Raw genomic sequence first — 16,396 nt, forward strand, 5'->3', positions numbered from 1 at the left:
GGGAGGCTGACCCAGGAGGCTCTCTTGAGCCCAGGAGTTCATGGTTACAGTGAGCTATGAACGTGCTACTGCACTCCAGCCTGGGCAACAGAATGAGATCCTGTCGCAATGTTTTGAACAAATTTGTATAACTGCTGAGAAAATACTGGGCCCCTTGCAGGTTCCAGCTTTTTTTCTGTCCCCTTACCAGCGAGTACCACTGGTTATTGTTTACTGACAAACTTAAAGAACATTTATGATGTAATTCCTTAGAAATTAAAACACAACTCTTTCTAGCATGACGTTGGTTTTATACTTCTCTGTCACTTTCTTACAGTCATGTTACGTGTCGTGGACTGTGATGCTTTGTTTTTGTTTGTCTCTGCTAAGCAAAGTTGCTTTCTTTCTCCCAGCTTCAGCAGTTCAAACCGAAGAGCACTCTTGGCTGCATATTTACACTTCTGCCCGCAGAAAATTAGAGGCAGTTCCCTTCTGTGGATGGTCTATTTTATGAACGTTCTTCCCCTTCTCGACTTTCCAGGATACCTGTCTCTCCACCCAGAGAGCACAGCATTCTTTTAAACTGTAGTCTTACTGATTTGCCTACATGCTTTTTGTATTTGTGCTTAGAGAACATGTGTATCTTCAAGGGAAACACTTTTAAAATTGAATAAACAAAGAAACAAGAGTTTGTTGAGAATCCCCTCTGTGTCAGGAAACGAAGACTGGGATCAGGGTATCAGCAACTTGCCTGAGGGCTATATTGGGGTCAGGCTGCACCAGGGGGTGCTACTGGCTTACTGGAGATAAGGCTGGGAGGAGAAGACGGAGAAGGAGAAAAAGCATGAGAGTGCAGAGGATGAAGACAGTGAGGGAGTCGTAGAAAGCACAGAAGAGCAGTGTGGTAGGGAAATGCAAGCGCACATGCACATGTATGACTGTGTATTTTCCCATGATCATACAAACATGGGGAAAGAAATGGAAAGATCTAGATGTTAATGTGTCTTGGGGTATGGGGTAGAAGAGGCAAATTTTAAAAAACGGAACAAAAACCAGCTTATAAGAAATGATCTTATGTATGTAAAACAGTTTACCTGCTTATGTATAGATGTGAAAGAAAAGAGAGCTCTAATTTGGAAACACAGAGGGCTTCAGTGAGGAGGAGCATGAGGATGGCTGCAAGGTGTCCTTGGGTTGGGTGATGGACTGTCGCGTATTATATGATTTTGCTTTTATAACATAAACATTTTACTAAATAGAGACAGGGTCTTCCTATGTTGCCAAGGCTGGCCTTGGACGCCTGGCCTCAAGTGATCCTCCCACCTCAGGCTCCCAAAGCATTGGGATTACAGGTGGGAGCTACTGTGCCCAACCCTCATATTATTTTTAATATATGAAACAACATAGTAACAATGATGAAGGGAAAACAAGTGGGTGGCCACATTGCCATGTAACCTGTTTCAGGAGAAACATAACAGTAGCCTCCTGTGTGGTGTGCACGTGTGCTTGTGTATTCTTGATGAATGAGGGAGGAGAGTGTGGAAGGCTTTGAGTCTCCATTGGGGGAATTGGTGATAGGGCCGAACCTTGTTACTGTTAAAATCCTCTATCCCCAGTGCCTAATAAAACACATTCATAGTAGTGGATGAAACAACGTCAACCTTGAGTGGAATGGTTTAGTGGTGATCTGTGAGTCTCCTTTCACAGAAAAGCATATCCTGTGTGGATTTTAAACTCTTTGGGGGCAGAAATAACACTGATCTTCCTCATCATTCATCTGGTCATGTATTCATTCGTCCGTGCTACAAATACATACTAAGTGCCTAATATGTATGCCAGGTATTAGACAATATTTATTTTCAGCGTCTAGCAAATCAGAAAGTCTTTTTTTTTTTAATTCTTCAAAGTGAAAATACAGGATATTACAAATTCATCATTATAGGACGACCTAGTCAGTCAGGAAGGCTTCCTGGAGGAAGTGGTAGTTACGTTGCATATTGAAGGATGCAAAGGACTTGTTAGATGAGGCTGGGGGATGGTTCCACATTCCATGCAGATGGAAAAGTATGTGGAAAGGCCCTGAGGCAGGGAGTAATGAACATGGTACTGTGAGGAATGAGGCCAATGTGGCAGCAGCCTGCAGAGCAGATGGTGAGGTGGGGATGAGGCCAGAAAGGTGTTCAGGGCCTGATCATGCAGGCCGCGAAGGCCGGAATGAAGCGTTTCCCCCAAGTTTTTATTTTGGAAAATTTCAAACTTATAGAAAAGCTGCAGATGTAGTAAAATTCTTAACTAGATATTCAAATGGTTGACTTTTGCCAGTTTCTTTCTCTCTTTTGCACACATATGTCTCCTTCTCATATGCACACACACATACATACACATGTTTTTCTTGGTTGAATCATTTGAGAATAAGTTAGAGAAATCATGACATACTACCCCTGAATTCTAAAGCATGGATATTTCAAGAACAAAGATGATCTCTGGCATAATTATAGCACGATTATACACCCAAGGAAATTAATTATGACATACCTGTACCTTATATACAGTCCATATTTACATCTCTCATTGTCCTAATAATATCCTTTGCTAACATATTTTGAAAATCCAGCCTCTGCTGACTTTTTTTTTGGGACCAGTTAGGCCAGTTATTTTGTAATACATACCTCAATTTAAATTCGCCAGGTTATTTTCTCATGGTTAAATTCTGGTTGAACATTACTGCATAGGTGATGTGTGGCCCTGAGAACTAACTAATATCAGGAGTCCGTCATGTCAGTTTCGATACCAGTGATGTTAAATTTGATCACGTGGTTAATGTGGTGTCTACCAGATCTCTCCATTGTAAAGATCAAATTTTCTTTTTGTAAGAAATAAAGTAGCTGGGGGAAAGATACTTTAAGCATCTATAAATATCTTGTTCCCCAACAATCTTTTACCCAATGTTTGTACCTTTGGCATCCCTTGTGCAAGATAATTATTAATGCAGAGATTGCAAAATAGTGATTTTTCAAATTCTGTAAATTTTTTTCTACATTCGTTGATGCTCTTCTGTAAAGAAGAGCCTTTACTTCTCCTTCACCCTTTTAAATCAGTATCAGTATAGACTTGTGGATGTTTAAAATTTGGATTTAAGATTTCACATGCATTTATAATCCATTTCTAACATTAAACATTCTGATGTTTAATTTCTGTCCGTATTTGGTCAGCAGGAGCCCTGATCAGAAAGGTTTTTGAGAAAACTATCGAGTGAATGAAATAATAGTATAGAAATGACGAATAAATCTGTGTTTACCACTTTTTTCCTCCTGAGAAGTTCTATTTGTCCATCTAATGTGAATGTATTTTTATTTCTCTCTAGGTCTCACGGACTAATTGGCTCTCATTCAGCCGGAACCTAGTTCCTGCTGTATATCAAGAGAATGCTTGCTTTTCAAGCTCTTCTGAGAATGATTAAAGCAGTGTCACAAGCTGACATTGTCAGGGGAGGACAAGCAGCCTGAGAATTTCCTATTAATCTGATTGCAGCTTGAAGGCAGCCCATTTCCATTAAGTAGGACTGCATGGCAAGCAGCCCCACCAAAGGGTTGACAATGAGCGTCCCAGTGGCTCCTAAGAAATCATGTTACACTCAGCTGCGGGACAACAGAAATGCAGCAAGAAATAATAATGAGAGCATCCTAAGTCTGGGAGATACAAATGCCAATCAAATCACGTTGGAGGTCAGCTCCTCTCATGATGAGTCCAAGACATGTGACCTGGAAGATGAAATTGGAAATACAAATTCAAGTGAGCCAGAAAACCGTACCCATTTCCATAAGGAATTTCACCAACTTCAGAGCTTTGAGAAGGGATCTCAGCCTGGCTCCACCAGCCTGAAAGATTTTAGACTTTCTTCAACCATTCAGAGGGAACTCAATGAGGAGCACACAATGGAGAGAGGCGCAGATAGCCCGCAGACCCCGCGGAGTATCCAGGGACCGAGTCTGTCGAGTTGGAGAAATGTGATGGGTGAGGCCAGTCTAGACGTTTTGGCTAAAAGGGATGCTGAAATTCCCCGGCACGTTCCCAAGGATAAATTGGCAAAGACCCTCAACAATGAGGAACTGAGGAGGCATTCTTTGGAAAGAGCAAGCAGCTCTGTAGCTGTAGTCGGGAGCCTGACTCCGCAGCATCCACAGCCTGCACCCCTTGACTCCCAGGAAGCACGGGGTCAGGTGCCTGGGGGTGGGGAGGGGCCACAGAAGACATTGCCAGACTGCGCTCTCCCGGCAGCGTTCCCTCCAACTGACAGTACCTCAGAGGGAAAGAGTGTGCGTCATCCTAAACCATCTACCTCAGAGACCAAGCAGAGCACCCCCTCAGAGACCCAGACAGTGGGAGCACATGTACTGCGGGTGTGCAGTGAGCACATACCACGTTCCGCCCATCCAGAGCCTGCTCTGAATCTGACTTTGACATCGAGGGAAATCCCGAGTAAGCCAGAAGCACAGTTAGGTCAAGGAAAGGCAGAGGCCAAGCTGGAGCTGAAATATGTTTCACCCAGGAGGGTTGAACAGGAGGGAAAGGCAGCCCAGGAAGGGTATCTGGGATGCCACAGGGAAGAGAATCTTTCAGCCTTGGAGGGAAAGGATCTGTGTGGGGAGGCGCACCCAGAAACCACCGATGCACTTGGCTCTCTGCCAAACAGTGACCTCCACCACCTTGGGGTGGGAAGAGGCAACAGTGAAGAGAAGAGAGGAGTCAACCCAGGGAAGCCGGATTCTCTCCACGCCACCCCCAAACAGGCCTCTGCTTCCTTAGGAGGGGCTGATAGTCAGCCCACTGGCAACATTTCACCATGTGCAGGTGGGAAGTTGGGTGAAAGGACATCCGGCAGCTTTTCACCAGGTGATGGTCATGTGGCTTTTATTCCTACTAATCTGACTGACAGCAAACCCTTGGATGTCATTGAGGAGGAAAGGCAGTTGGGCAGTGAGCAACCCACAGTGGACAAGGACAGTGTTACAGTTCTGGTGTTCAATCCTTCCGTTGGAGAGAGCCAGACAGAGGTGCCTGAGCCCCTGGAACCTCAAAGTGGCAGCTCAGAAGCACGGGAAAGCAGAGAGATCACCACGTCTGTTGCTGAAAGCAGGAACCTTCTAGAGAATGCAGATAAGATTGAACGCACCTCAGCAAGAGTAGATTCAGTTCTCAATATTCCAGCACCCCTCCTCCCAGAGACAACTGTGAACATGACCCACCAGCCTACAACACCCAGTAGCCGTTTTCAGGATGTTAGCGTGTTCGGTATGGATGCAGTGTCCCCCTTGGCGGTACCACCCCCTGCTGATAGTGCACGCTTGTCGAACACATCCCCCAAAGTGCCTGACAAGAACGCCTGCCCCAGTGGGATCCCCAAGCCTGTCTTCACACATTCCAAGGACACACCTTCCTCGCAGGAGGGAACGGAGAACCATCAGGTTGAAAAAACAGAGGAGAGGACAGAAACCAAGCCCGTCATTATGCCCAAGCCCAAGCATGTGAGGCCCAAGATCATCACCTACATCAGGAGGAGTCCCCAGGCCCTGGGCCAGGTGGACGCCTCGCTGCTTCCAGTGGGGCTTCCATACGCCCCGCCCACATGTACCATGCCTCTTCCCCATGAAGAGAAGGCTGTGAGTGGTGACCTGAAGCCGTCTGCCAACCTCTATGAGAAATTCAAGCCGGACCTGCAGAAGCCAAGGGTCTTCAGTTCAGGATTGATGGTGTCTGGAATCAAGCCCCCAGGACATCCTTTCGGTCAAATGAGTGAAAAGTTTTTGCAGGAGGTAAGAGAATGTCATCATGATATGGTCTGTAAGTTGACTGTCCCAAAATCTGTGACATATTTTCAATGAGTTATGAAAGTAAAATGTCCTCTTTAAGTGAATTGCAGATTTTCATGGATACACTGGTGAAGAAATGGAGTCTTTGACTAGAGGAGATTGTCTAGAGAAATGACCATTTTTAATTAGAAGAGTCTGATTCTCTTAATAAGATGCACCCAGTATCTCAGGAGACCCATTGAAATTTCACTTGCTATAATTCGTATGAAATTAGATGAGTATGCATTAAATAGGCTTCCATGTTTAAATAAGTGAATATAATATAAGCCAGGTCAAAGGAAGAAAGAATGCCAAATTACTGTATTCTTCAAATAGATCAGACTCATTCCTCAATGGGGAGTATTTTCTACCTGGGAGTATCTCTTATTCGTACATGTGAAGAACAGCAAATGAGCAGAAAGCAGTGTGTTAGGCCTGCACTGTTTCTTTAAAATAAAAATAATAATTACAACTAACATTTAATTGAGGGCCAGCTCTGCAATGGGCCCGTGTCATATAGCATTGGATCTTTGTTAATCTTCACTAATCTTTGCAATAATTCCCTGAGGGTTGGTATGGCAGTTTTTATCACCGTATAGATACAGAAACAGACAGAGAGCTTTAAGTCACCCACCATGAAGGAAGGAGAGCTCTGAGAGTCTCACTCAGGCCTGTGCAGTTTCAGACTGCACTGTACCTGGGAGCTATGGTGGGTCATCCTTCGAGACCTCAGAACAAAGATTTGTCTCCTGAAGGAGTCTTTTCATGACAGCCGGGTGATCAGTTAAAAGTAAGGCAGGAGCTGAGGACAGTGGCTCACGCCTGTAATCCCAGCACTTTGGGAGGCTGAGGTGGGCAGATCATGAGGTCAGGAGATCGAGACCATGCTGGCCAACATGGTGAAACCGTGTCTCTACTAAAAATACAAAAATTAGCTGGGCGTGGTGGCAGGCGCCTATAGTCCCAGCAGCTTGGGAGGCTGGGGCAGGAGAATTGCTTGCACCCATGATGTGGAGGTTGCAGTGAGTTGAGATCGCGCCATTGCACTTCAGCCTGGTGACAGAATGAGACTCCGTCTCAAAACAGAACACAGACAAAAAAAAAAGGCAGGATGAGATCATCCTGTCTCTAACGCCCTCCAGAGCTGCCCAGGTTGCTTGGAACACAAGCTGGGGCCTGTAGGATGGCTAAGCCTTTAGGATGTGCTTACTGGGGCTCTGTCAGCTACCCCTGCTCCTCTCCTTCCACTTTCCCTTTCTCACTCTGCTGCTTCAGGACCTTTGTACCTCCCTCTGCTTGGAATGTTCTCCCAGTTATCCAGGTGGCTCTCTCCCTCACTTCCTTTAGGTCTGTGCTCCAACGTTATCTCCTTGGGAAGGCTACCCATCTTGCCTCTGAATCCCCTTTCTCTGATTTATTTCTTCCTAGCACCTGCCTCCACCTGCCATAAACACTTCTTTAGTTTTCCTGCATTGCCTATAATATAAACTCCATGAGGGAAAGGATTGTTTTCAATATTTTCTTCCCCATTGTGTTCCCAGAAATTAGAATGGTGCTTATTATAATTATGTGCTCAAAAAATGTTGAATGATAACTGAATCATGAACTCCGTATGTGTTGGAACCAAAAAAAAAGTGTACCAAGGGTTTCTAGAGATAGGATGATTGAGTCCAAATTTGGACTCTAGCTTGGTTAGATGTATTGGCGTATTTAAAGCATGTATCAATCACAGCAGAAGTTGTCATATCTAGCACAAAGACAAAGTTGAATCCATTCTTGGCAGCAAACACTGACATAGGCAATCACTGACGAGGTGCTCCAACAAGCCGACCAGCTGTGCTGCCTTGAGGCAGGTCCTTAGCAACCAGATCACACAGCTTGCTCCCTGTGTTCTGACTCTGGGCCTGCCACCAGGCCTCTGGTTGTAACTGACTTCCTACCTCGCATCTCTGGAGAGGATTCTGACTGGACAATTCAGGGGTCCAGTCAGCTTGGCAGGGTTTGTCTTGCTGTACGGGGCTGCATGACATCTTGTTTATAAGTGACTTCTTACTCTGTGCCCTGCAATGAGAGCATGTTCTGGCTAGAGGACACTTGAGTCTGGCTTTAGGCAGTGGTCTCCCATTAAAAGTGAACAAATTGCCCTTCTGGTTTTATACATCAGTCTCTGAGTTTGGTTACAGTGAGTCATTCTCAAATTTCTAAACATTCATCCACCTGGGCCTCTGAGGCTCAGGGTCAGGCTCTGAAGCTGTGCTCTTCTATAAGGCAGGGAATCACTGCAGAGTTTCCATGAAGAGACCTGTCTTAGTCCATTTGTGTTGCTATGAAAGATTACCTGAGGCTGGGCAATTTATAAGGAAAAGAGGTTTATTTGGCTCATGGTTCTGCAGGCTGGACAGGAGGCATGGCACCAGCATCTGCCTATGGTGAGGCTTCAGGCTGCTTCAATCATGGGGGAAGGGGAAGGGGAACCATGTGTGCGTTGATCACGTGGTGAGAGACGAGCAAGAGGGGAGTAGGGGAGGTGCCAGGCTGCTCTTTAAGGATCAAGGAACTAATAGAGCAAGAACTAATAGAGCAAGAACTTGCTCATTACCAAAAGGAGGGCACCAAGCCATTCATGAGGCATCTGCCCCCAAGGCCCACACACCTCCCCCTAGACCCCACCTCCAGCATTGGAGATCACATTTCAACATAAGAGTTGGCAGAGACAAACCATATCCAAACCATAGCCAGAGCCTAGATTTTTCTCTATAAAAACAAACTCATGAGGGAAATTGATTTGGATATGTAGGCCCAAACCCCGCATTGTCTGTAATTCTTTCTTTGTGCCCTTCTGTATTTTTCTGTATATTTCTTTTCTGTGTTGTTTCTGCTTCCTCCAAGAATAGTTTATATATTATATGCATATTGTCCCCAAACTATTTTCTCTACTTCATTATCTAGACACCACCTCAAGACTCAAGGAAATGGGATTGTATGGACTTTGTGTGGCTTTGGTGGTTCTGAGGGGTTCAGAGAGACCCCACTGGTATGGAGAGAGCATCATGGCCTCACACTTCGAGCATCCCAAAGTCGTCTCCAAAGGATTTATTTGTTTTTGTGCCTCGACTTTACAAGTTCATTTGAAATGTCAGTTTCCCTCCCTGTACCTGGGGACCATTTTCTGCCATCATCAGAGCATCTGAGAGACCCAGGCCCATTTTCAGGCTGCAGGAGGATACCCAGGTGTTGTGCTGGGCTCGTTTCTATGATAACCTTCTTTACTCGTAAAAAGTGGGGAACAGGCTGGTCCTTGGCCACCTGCTACTGCTCTGACATTCTCTAACCCAGCGAGTCCCCCTCTTGTGTTTGAGCTCAGTACAGGGAGATAAAAAAGCCGACTTCTTCTGCCAGTGCGCCCCAAGCTCACCATGGGGCGGCCGCAGTCTGGTCTCTAGGACAAGAACACATTTGTGATAATGTGTTGCAATAGAAGTATTTTTCAGTTATAGAAACCAGATTTTTTAAAATAAAATGAGAACCTCTTAAAAATAAAAACCCAAACCAGCTTCAGACACTTCCATCATTATCGACAGATCCCCGCTGGTTACGTAGCATGGGTGGAAGTGGGAAAATCAAGAGTAAGCACTCTTCTGAGAGAGGAACTCTTTTTCCAGTTGGCAGGAGCAGCACAGGCGTTTAAAACTTCCACAAGTGGCTTCCAAGATCATCTGGGATCTAGTCATGTCCGGGTATTAGATATGTTTTCCTAAACAGGTGCCCTCTGCCGCTGGCTCTCCTGAGGTCTCAGGGACACTCCCTCCCTCCAACAACTTGGAAGCCCTTTTTATTTTTGGTAAAGGGAGGTGGGAAGAAAGGGGCAGGGCTGAGGATGGAGGGAGGGCGATGTGCGTGCAGTGTACAGAGGTATGATCCAGGGCTGTCTCCCTCCTCACTGCTGCCACTCGTCTCTGAGGGGCACTGCATCAATTGGGGTTCCCCAGACAAATAGAACCAATAGGTGTGTGTGTGTGTGTGGTGTGTATACATCTTTGTCTCTTTCTCTGTTTCAATATATATTATATATATATTTCTATATATATATCATATATAGAGAAACATGGATATAGATGTATATAGAGAGAGGTTACATCACATTATCTATATATATATAGAGAGAGAAATTGATTGATTGATTTTAAGAAATTGGCTCATGATTGTAGAGGCTGGCAAGTCAAAAGTCTGCAGGGCAGGACAGCAGCCTGAAGACTTAGGGTAGAGTTGGTGCTGCAGCTTGGGTCTGAAGGTGATCTCCTGGCAGAATCCCCTTTTCTTTAGGGGGAGTCAGTCTGTTTTTAATAAAGCCTGCAACTGATTAGCTGAGACTCACCTACATGCTGAAGGGTCTGCTGCTTTATTCAAGGTCTACTGATTTAAACGTTTATCTAATATAAGAAATACTTTCATGGCAGCATCTAGAATGCTTGACCAAATATCTGGGTATTGCGACCCAGCCAAGTTGACACATAAAATTAACCATCCCAGACACCCTTCCCTCACCCCTATCCCAGTGGCTTGTTAACGACGCCTCCACCTGTACCCTCTGTCTGCACGGCACACTATCCCACTGAGAACAGTGCAGGGCAAATAGGAAGAGGGACAGCCTGGTAAGAATGTATTTGTTTGCATGCCTTGACTTTACGAGTTCGTTTGAAATCATAGGATTCTTTTGTTTGCTTTCAAAGTGATTTCTCTAAAAACTCTCCATTGGGATGGAAGGAGGGAAATGGCAGTGTTTGGGATTGTTCTGTATGTGTTTATGACTGGGCTGTGTCACCTGCTGTATTCTGTCAGTAAAGATTAAGGAAAAGAGTATGAAGCTTTTTGTAGATTCCCTTGTTTAATTAAAAATGCACAGACTAGACATCAAAGGCGTAGTTTTCCCACTTTTAAAGAATTTGCGATCTCACCAGAAACAAATTACCCAACAAAATGATAGGCATTGAAGTTACTGAAATCGTTAAGATCATTGTTGAGTGAGATTGTGGTGAATTTTAATCCCTAAATACTACTCAGTTTCAAGGCACCCAGTAACTACTAAGATCAGCATATTGCAATCCTAAAACCTGACAGACGTAGTTTGGAAATAATACTAATTTCTTAATAAGAGCACCTGCTCAAAGCAATGTGCAATGGAACCCAAAATTTAGAAACTAAAATTAAAAAAGGGTGTATGTGAGAAAAACCAGAGATTGATAGTGAGAGTAAGTAGAGTATGTTAAAAAATTTATCAGAGTGCAGATGTAGAATGTTCTTTCATAGGAATATAATTTGCTGTAGCCAAGTACAATCTATCTACTGTAACAATCATGCATATTTTACAGTGTGATTATGATAAAACTTTAAAGGCCTAATCTTTTGTTTCTACAATGTCAATTTGAAGAAGGACTTTGTATCTATTTCAACATTAAATGAGTATCAATTTAAGGGTTTATCTCTTCAACAGCTTGGATCAAAGCTTTTATAGCCCTTATTAAAGAATATTATTAAATGCTTATGATTCCTGAGATACAAGTTTGACACATAAAATGTGCTGTGATTTAGAACAGAGTTAATTAACAGATGTATCTTTTCATTTATAGCCCTTAGCACTATTTTTTGTTGTAACTTAAAGGAAATAGATTATTTAGTTCTCTCTTTTTTTCATGTTTAATATGAAAAAAACATTGATAATATGAACAGACTTAATGAATACAGAATTGCATATATAAAAGGTACTGCCCACAGGTTGTATTCTAGGCCAAACTGCTAGCTACAGGAGAAAGTAACAGTAACGTTATGTTATTATTAAACTTAGGGAAAAATGGAAACATGATTCTTTAATAAATATTTATTGACTCTAGCTATGTGCTAGACATTGTTTTTGGTACTTTGAAGTCAGCAGTTGATGAGATTGTGCCCTAGAACTTGCATTCTGGTGAAACTTGCTTAAACCTTCCTGGGAGCATCACCTCTCTAGGGCAGACGACCAGAGGATATAACTGAGGCTCAGGTCTTTAGGTAAACACACAGTACAGGTCTGAAAACACATTTTCCATTAACTTCCCTATTTTTCTGGCTAATGTTTCCTCCCTTGTTAACAATGCAATTTTTTGCTTCCTAAGTAGCCCAGTAAAGATCTAATATAAATGGATACAGTTTATCTAGTCAGTCTAAGACTAGGTTATCATACAGATTACAGCTTTTTTCCCCACAGGTATAATAAAACTTCCATAATTTTATGAACATTTGCTAAATGCTTTTTTTGCTTTATTGACATTTATAGTTTGGCTGCTTACTCAGATTCCAGTGATTTTGTAACAATGGAGTTAAAAAAATCTTATCCAGTGAGTTCTTTTTAACCCCAGTAAACTATAGATTCGTAGAGTAGTAGAACTGGAAGAGACCTGAGAGGTCATCCAGGTGTGTTGTCAGTCAGGAGACGAAGACACTGTGGCCCAGGGAAGGTAGCGGACTTGCGATCAAGCAGCTCAGTGGTACCAGAGTGGTCATTGGTTCAGCCTCCGTCTCGTGGTCCTATTTAGAACTCACACTATGATGTGAAGGTCTCTGATTGAGTTTTTGTTCGTCTATCATAGGTTACAGACCACCCTGGAAAAGAAGAGTTCTGTTCTCCTCCCTATGCTCATTACGAAGTCCCTCCAACTTTCTATCGGTCAGCCATGCTCCTTAAGCCCCAGCTAGGATTGGGTGCAATGTCCCGTTTACCGTCTGCAAAGAGCAGGATTCTGATTGCAAGTCAGAGGTCTTCAGCGAGCGCCATCCACCCACCAGGACCCATAACAACAGCCGCCAGTCTCTACAGTTCCGATCCTTCAGGTAACCGATCCAACAATTTCTGCCTTTTCCTGCTGTATGTTTAGATGGTCATCATGTAAGATGGTGATAATTGTCTAAAATATGAATGCCTTTCATCCTTTCAGGAGAGCCTTTTTCTATTCTTCCATCTGTCTGTAGATGCAGACATTTGTGAAACTCATCTGTGTGCAACTGTCATCCTTCATGTCACCTTTAAACTGATGGCCCTTGTTACTACCATCCAGCTTTTCAGAGTTTCTTCCTTCTCTAATCCTCCCTATAAGACAAGGCTCAGAAGCTGTTTTCTGTCAAGGGCCAAAGAGTAAATATTTTGGAGCATATGGGTCCTAAGGAGTCAGTGTCATAACTGTTTAGGGCCTTGGTCCATTTGGTGATGAGACAGAGAGAAGGTAGAGCCAAAGAAGTTCCTGACTCACTGGGCATGGGCTGCAAGAGAGAAAGCCATGGAGAACTCCAGGGTTTCTGGCCTGAGCAACTGGAAGAATGGAGTTGGCACATAGAGAAGTGCATTTAGAAAGGCAGGTAAGAGTCAAGCAAGGACATGAGAAGGTTGAAATGTCTTTGGTCATCCTGCAGGATACAGCATGGGATTTATGGGACTGGAGTTTAGAGGACAGGACCTGGCTAGAGATATAAAAGCGTTATCTGTAGGCAGACAGATGATATTCGGAGCTGTGATGCTGTCCTTCACCAAGCTGCCTTTGCTGTCCCCCACGAGTACACCTTCATCAGGATGTTATAAATTTGATGTGAACTTGAATTATGCACCTTTGAAATAGTATGGTGTGACAAATGTTCACACTTTTACTTTATGCACAAAATGTGGAAAAACTTCAAAGTTATAAAAATAATCTTAGTTGAGCTTATCTTGCAACAGTCAAGGTTTTAAGACTATACTACTGTATAAAAATACCGCTGTGATAGAGACAGGCAGATCAAATTCTTCTGAGGCTGGCTGATTCATATTTACACATTTTTGTAATAAGGGTGTCACTTCTTCAAAGTTCAGTTCGGTCCTGGAAGTACACATATGAGGGGCTGCCTCCATCCCTACTCCTTCAGGACTCAAACCCTTTTCCTTGGGTCTGTGGGTGTCTTAATTTAGAGAACAGTGTATGTTCCCATGGTTGATCATTAGAGACCCAGCAAAACTAGTAATGCTGATGAGTATCACTCCTACAGGGCATGGAAGATGTCACATCCCTTCTTAGCACTGTTGGGGGGATCACCTGCCAGAGGCTCTGGGACAATGAGAGGTTCTTAATTTGGAGACTGGGGAGCTTTAGAGGACAAGGACTCAGCTCCCTTGGCCCCTGAGCCCTTGAGCCCGGCCAGTAGCTCTTGGCTTGGCCTCTGGTCACTTGGCCAATTGCAGGCAGCAGGCCCTTTCCCTTGTCAGACAGCTTTGCTAGAATCCCTAGTGCCTCCATCTTCAATTTTGGCAATATGCCTCACTAATGCTCTTCTTTCTGCCGAAAGCTTTCCATTTTCATGTTGTCCTCAGAGATATTCCCTTGCTCCTCAATCCCTGTTTTGTTTTTATTTCACAAGAGACTTAGATGGTTCACTGAACACAGAGCCAAAGCCATTATCCACAAAACACTATTGATAGTTTCCCTTGAGATCTAGGAGGCTTAACTTTCAGACTGTCCTAGGAAATGAAGAGAAATACCTGGAATAAAAAATAACTTCTGGAATAACAAAGACAAAGAAAAACCCGGCTTGGCGTGGTGGCTCACAACTGTAATCCTGGCACTTTGGGAGGCTGAGGTGGATGGATCGCTGGAGGCCAGGAGTTTGAGACCAGCCTGGCCAACATGGGGAAACCCCATCTCTACTTAAAATACAAAAATTAGCTGGACTTGGTGGTGCGTGTCTGTAATCCCAGCTACTCTGGAGGCTGAGGCACGAGAATCACTTGAACCCAAGAGGCAGAGGCTACAGTGAGCCAAGATCGCACCACTGCACTCCAGCCTGGGCCACAGGGTGAGACTGTCTCAAAAAAAAAAAAAAAAAAAAAAAGAAAGGAAAGATGGGGAGGGGAGGGGAGGGGACCCAACAGCTAAGATTCCACGTGGAGGCACTGTGAGTACCTTCCCAAGGCCACTCTCAATTTGTTCCTCCATTACAAAAAGTCCTCTGACAGAAGGGAGTGAGGTTCACTTAAGATTCAAATTCAGAACACTGTGGTGAAGAAGAAACACTTGTACTTTTTGATAATTATGTATTGTACATTTACCATGATTTAGCCCAGATCTCCAAGGTAAACAAGGACAGATTTGTTTACATTAAAACTAACCTCCTTACAATTATGTGATCGATTTTAGAATAAGTGTGACGTGGTGCTGAGAAGAATGTATATTCTGTCAGTTTGGGGTGGAGAGCTCTGTAGATGTCTATTAAGTCAGTTTGGTCCAGAGCTAAGGTCAAGTCCTGAATATCCTTGTTAATTTTGTCTTGTTGATCTGTCTAATATTGACAGTGGGGTGTTAAAGTCTCCCACTATTACTGTGTGGGAGTCTAAACCTCTTTGTAGGTCTTCAAGAACTTGCGTTATGAATCTAGGTGCACCTGTATTGGGTGCATATATATTTAGGATAGTTGGCTCTTCTTGTTGCACTGATCCCTTTACTATTATGTAATGCCCTTTTTTATTTTTTTTGATCTTTGTTGGTTTAAAGTCTGTTTTATCAGAAACTAGGATTGCAACCCTCGTTTTTTTTGCTTTCCATTTGCATGGTAAATATTCCTCCATCCCTTTGTTTTGAGCCTATGTGTGTCTTTACACGTGAGATGGGTTTCCTGAATACAGCACAATGATGGGTCTTGATTCTTTATCCAATTTGCCAGTCTGTGTCTTTTAACTGGGGCGTGGCGGCGGGCGCCTGTAGTCCCAGCTACTCGGGAGGCTGAGGCAGGAGAATGGCGTGAACCCGGGAGGTGGAGCTTGCAGTGAGCCGAGATCGCGCCACTGCACTCCAGCCTGGGTGACAGAGCGAGACTCCGTCTCAAAAAAAAAAAAAAAAAGATTGTTATGTATGAATTTGATCCTGTCATTATGATGCTAGCTGGTTATTTTGCCTGTTAGTTGATGCAGTTTCTTCATGGTGTCGATGGTAATTACAATTTGGTATGTTTTTGCAGTGGCTGGTACTGATATTTCCTTTCCATATTTAGTGCTTCCTTCAGGAGCTCTTGTAAGGCAGGCCTGGTGGTGACCAAATCTCTCAGCATTTGCTTGTCTGTCAAGGATTTTATTTCTCCTTCGCTTACAAAGCTTAGTTTGGCTGGATATGAAATTCTGTGTTGAAAATTCTTTCTTTAAGAATGTTGAATATTGGCCTCCCAGTCTCTTCTGGCTTGTAGGGTTTCTTCAGAGAGATCTGCTGTTAGTCTGATGGGCTTCCCTTTGTGGGTGACCCGACCTTTCTCTCTGGCTGCCCTTAACATTTTTTCCTTCATTTCAACCTTGGTGAATCAGATGATTATGTGTCTTGGGGTTGCTCTTCTCAAGGAGTATCTTTGTGGCATTCTCTGTATTTCCTGAAATTGAATGTTGGCCTGTCTTGCTAGGTTGGGGAAGTTCTGGATAATATCCTGAAGAGTGTTTTCCAAATTGATTCCATTCTCCTTGTCACTTTCAGGTACACCAATCAAATGTAGGTTTGGTCTTTTCACATGGTCCCATATTTCTTGGTGGCTTT

The 16,396-nt window shown here is 43.7% G+C and overlaps 2 protein-coding genes across 8 annotated transcripts in view; both read left to right on the top strand.

Annotated features, from left to right (window-relative positions):
* LOC114673596 (uncharacterized) overlaps window positions 1-5,222 on the top strand; it is a 202,785-nt gene extending 197,563 nt beyond the window's left edge. For all 5 annotated transcript variants that reach the window (XR_013407828.1, XR_013407827.1, XR_013407826.1 and 2 more), the window contains one exon: window positions 3,344-5,222. The gene's annotated coding sequence lies outside the window, so the exon portion shown is untranslated. The remainder of the gene's footprint in view (window positions 1-3,343) is intronic.
* MTUS2 (microtubule associated scaffold protein 2) overlaps window positions 3,344-16,396 on the top strand; it is a 429,611-nt gene continuing 416,558 nt past the window's right edge. For all 3 annotated transcript variants that reach the window (XM_015120815.3, XM_028837647.2, XM_077974143.1), the window contains exons 1-2: window positions 3,344-5,792; window positions 12,452-12,692. In XM_015120815.3, the coding sequence (XP_014976301.3) occupies window positions 3,546-5,792; window positions 12,452-12,692 (2,488 nt within the window). In that variant the 5' untranslated portion in view covers window positions 3,344-3,545. The remainder of the gene's footprint in view (window positions 5,793-12,451; window positions 12,693-16,396) is intronic.

This window comes from Macaca mulatta, chromosome 17 (genome assembly GCF_049350105.2).
Source record: "Macaca mulatta isolate MMU2019108-1 chromosome 17, T2T-MMU8v2.0, whole genome shotgun sequence".
NCBI lineage: Eukaryota > Metazoa > Chordata > Mammalia > Primates > Cercopithecidae > Macaca > Macaca mulatta.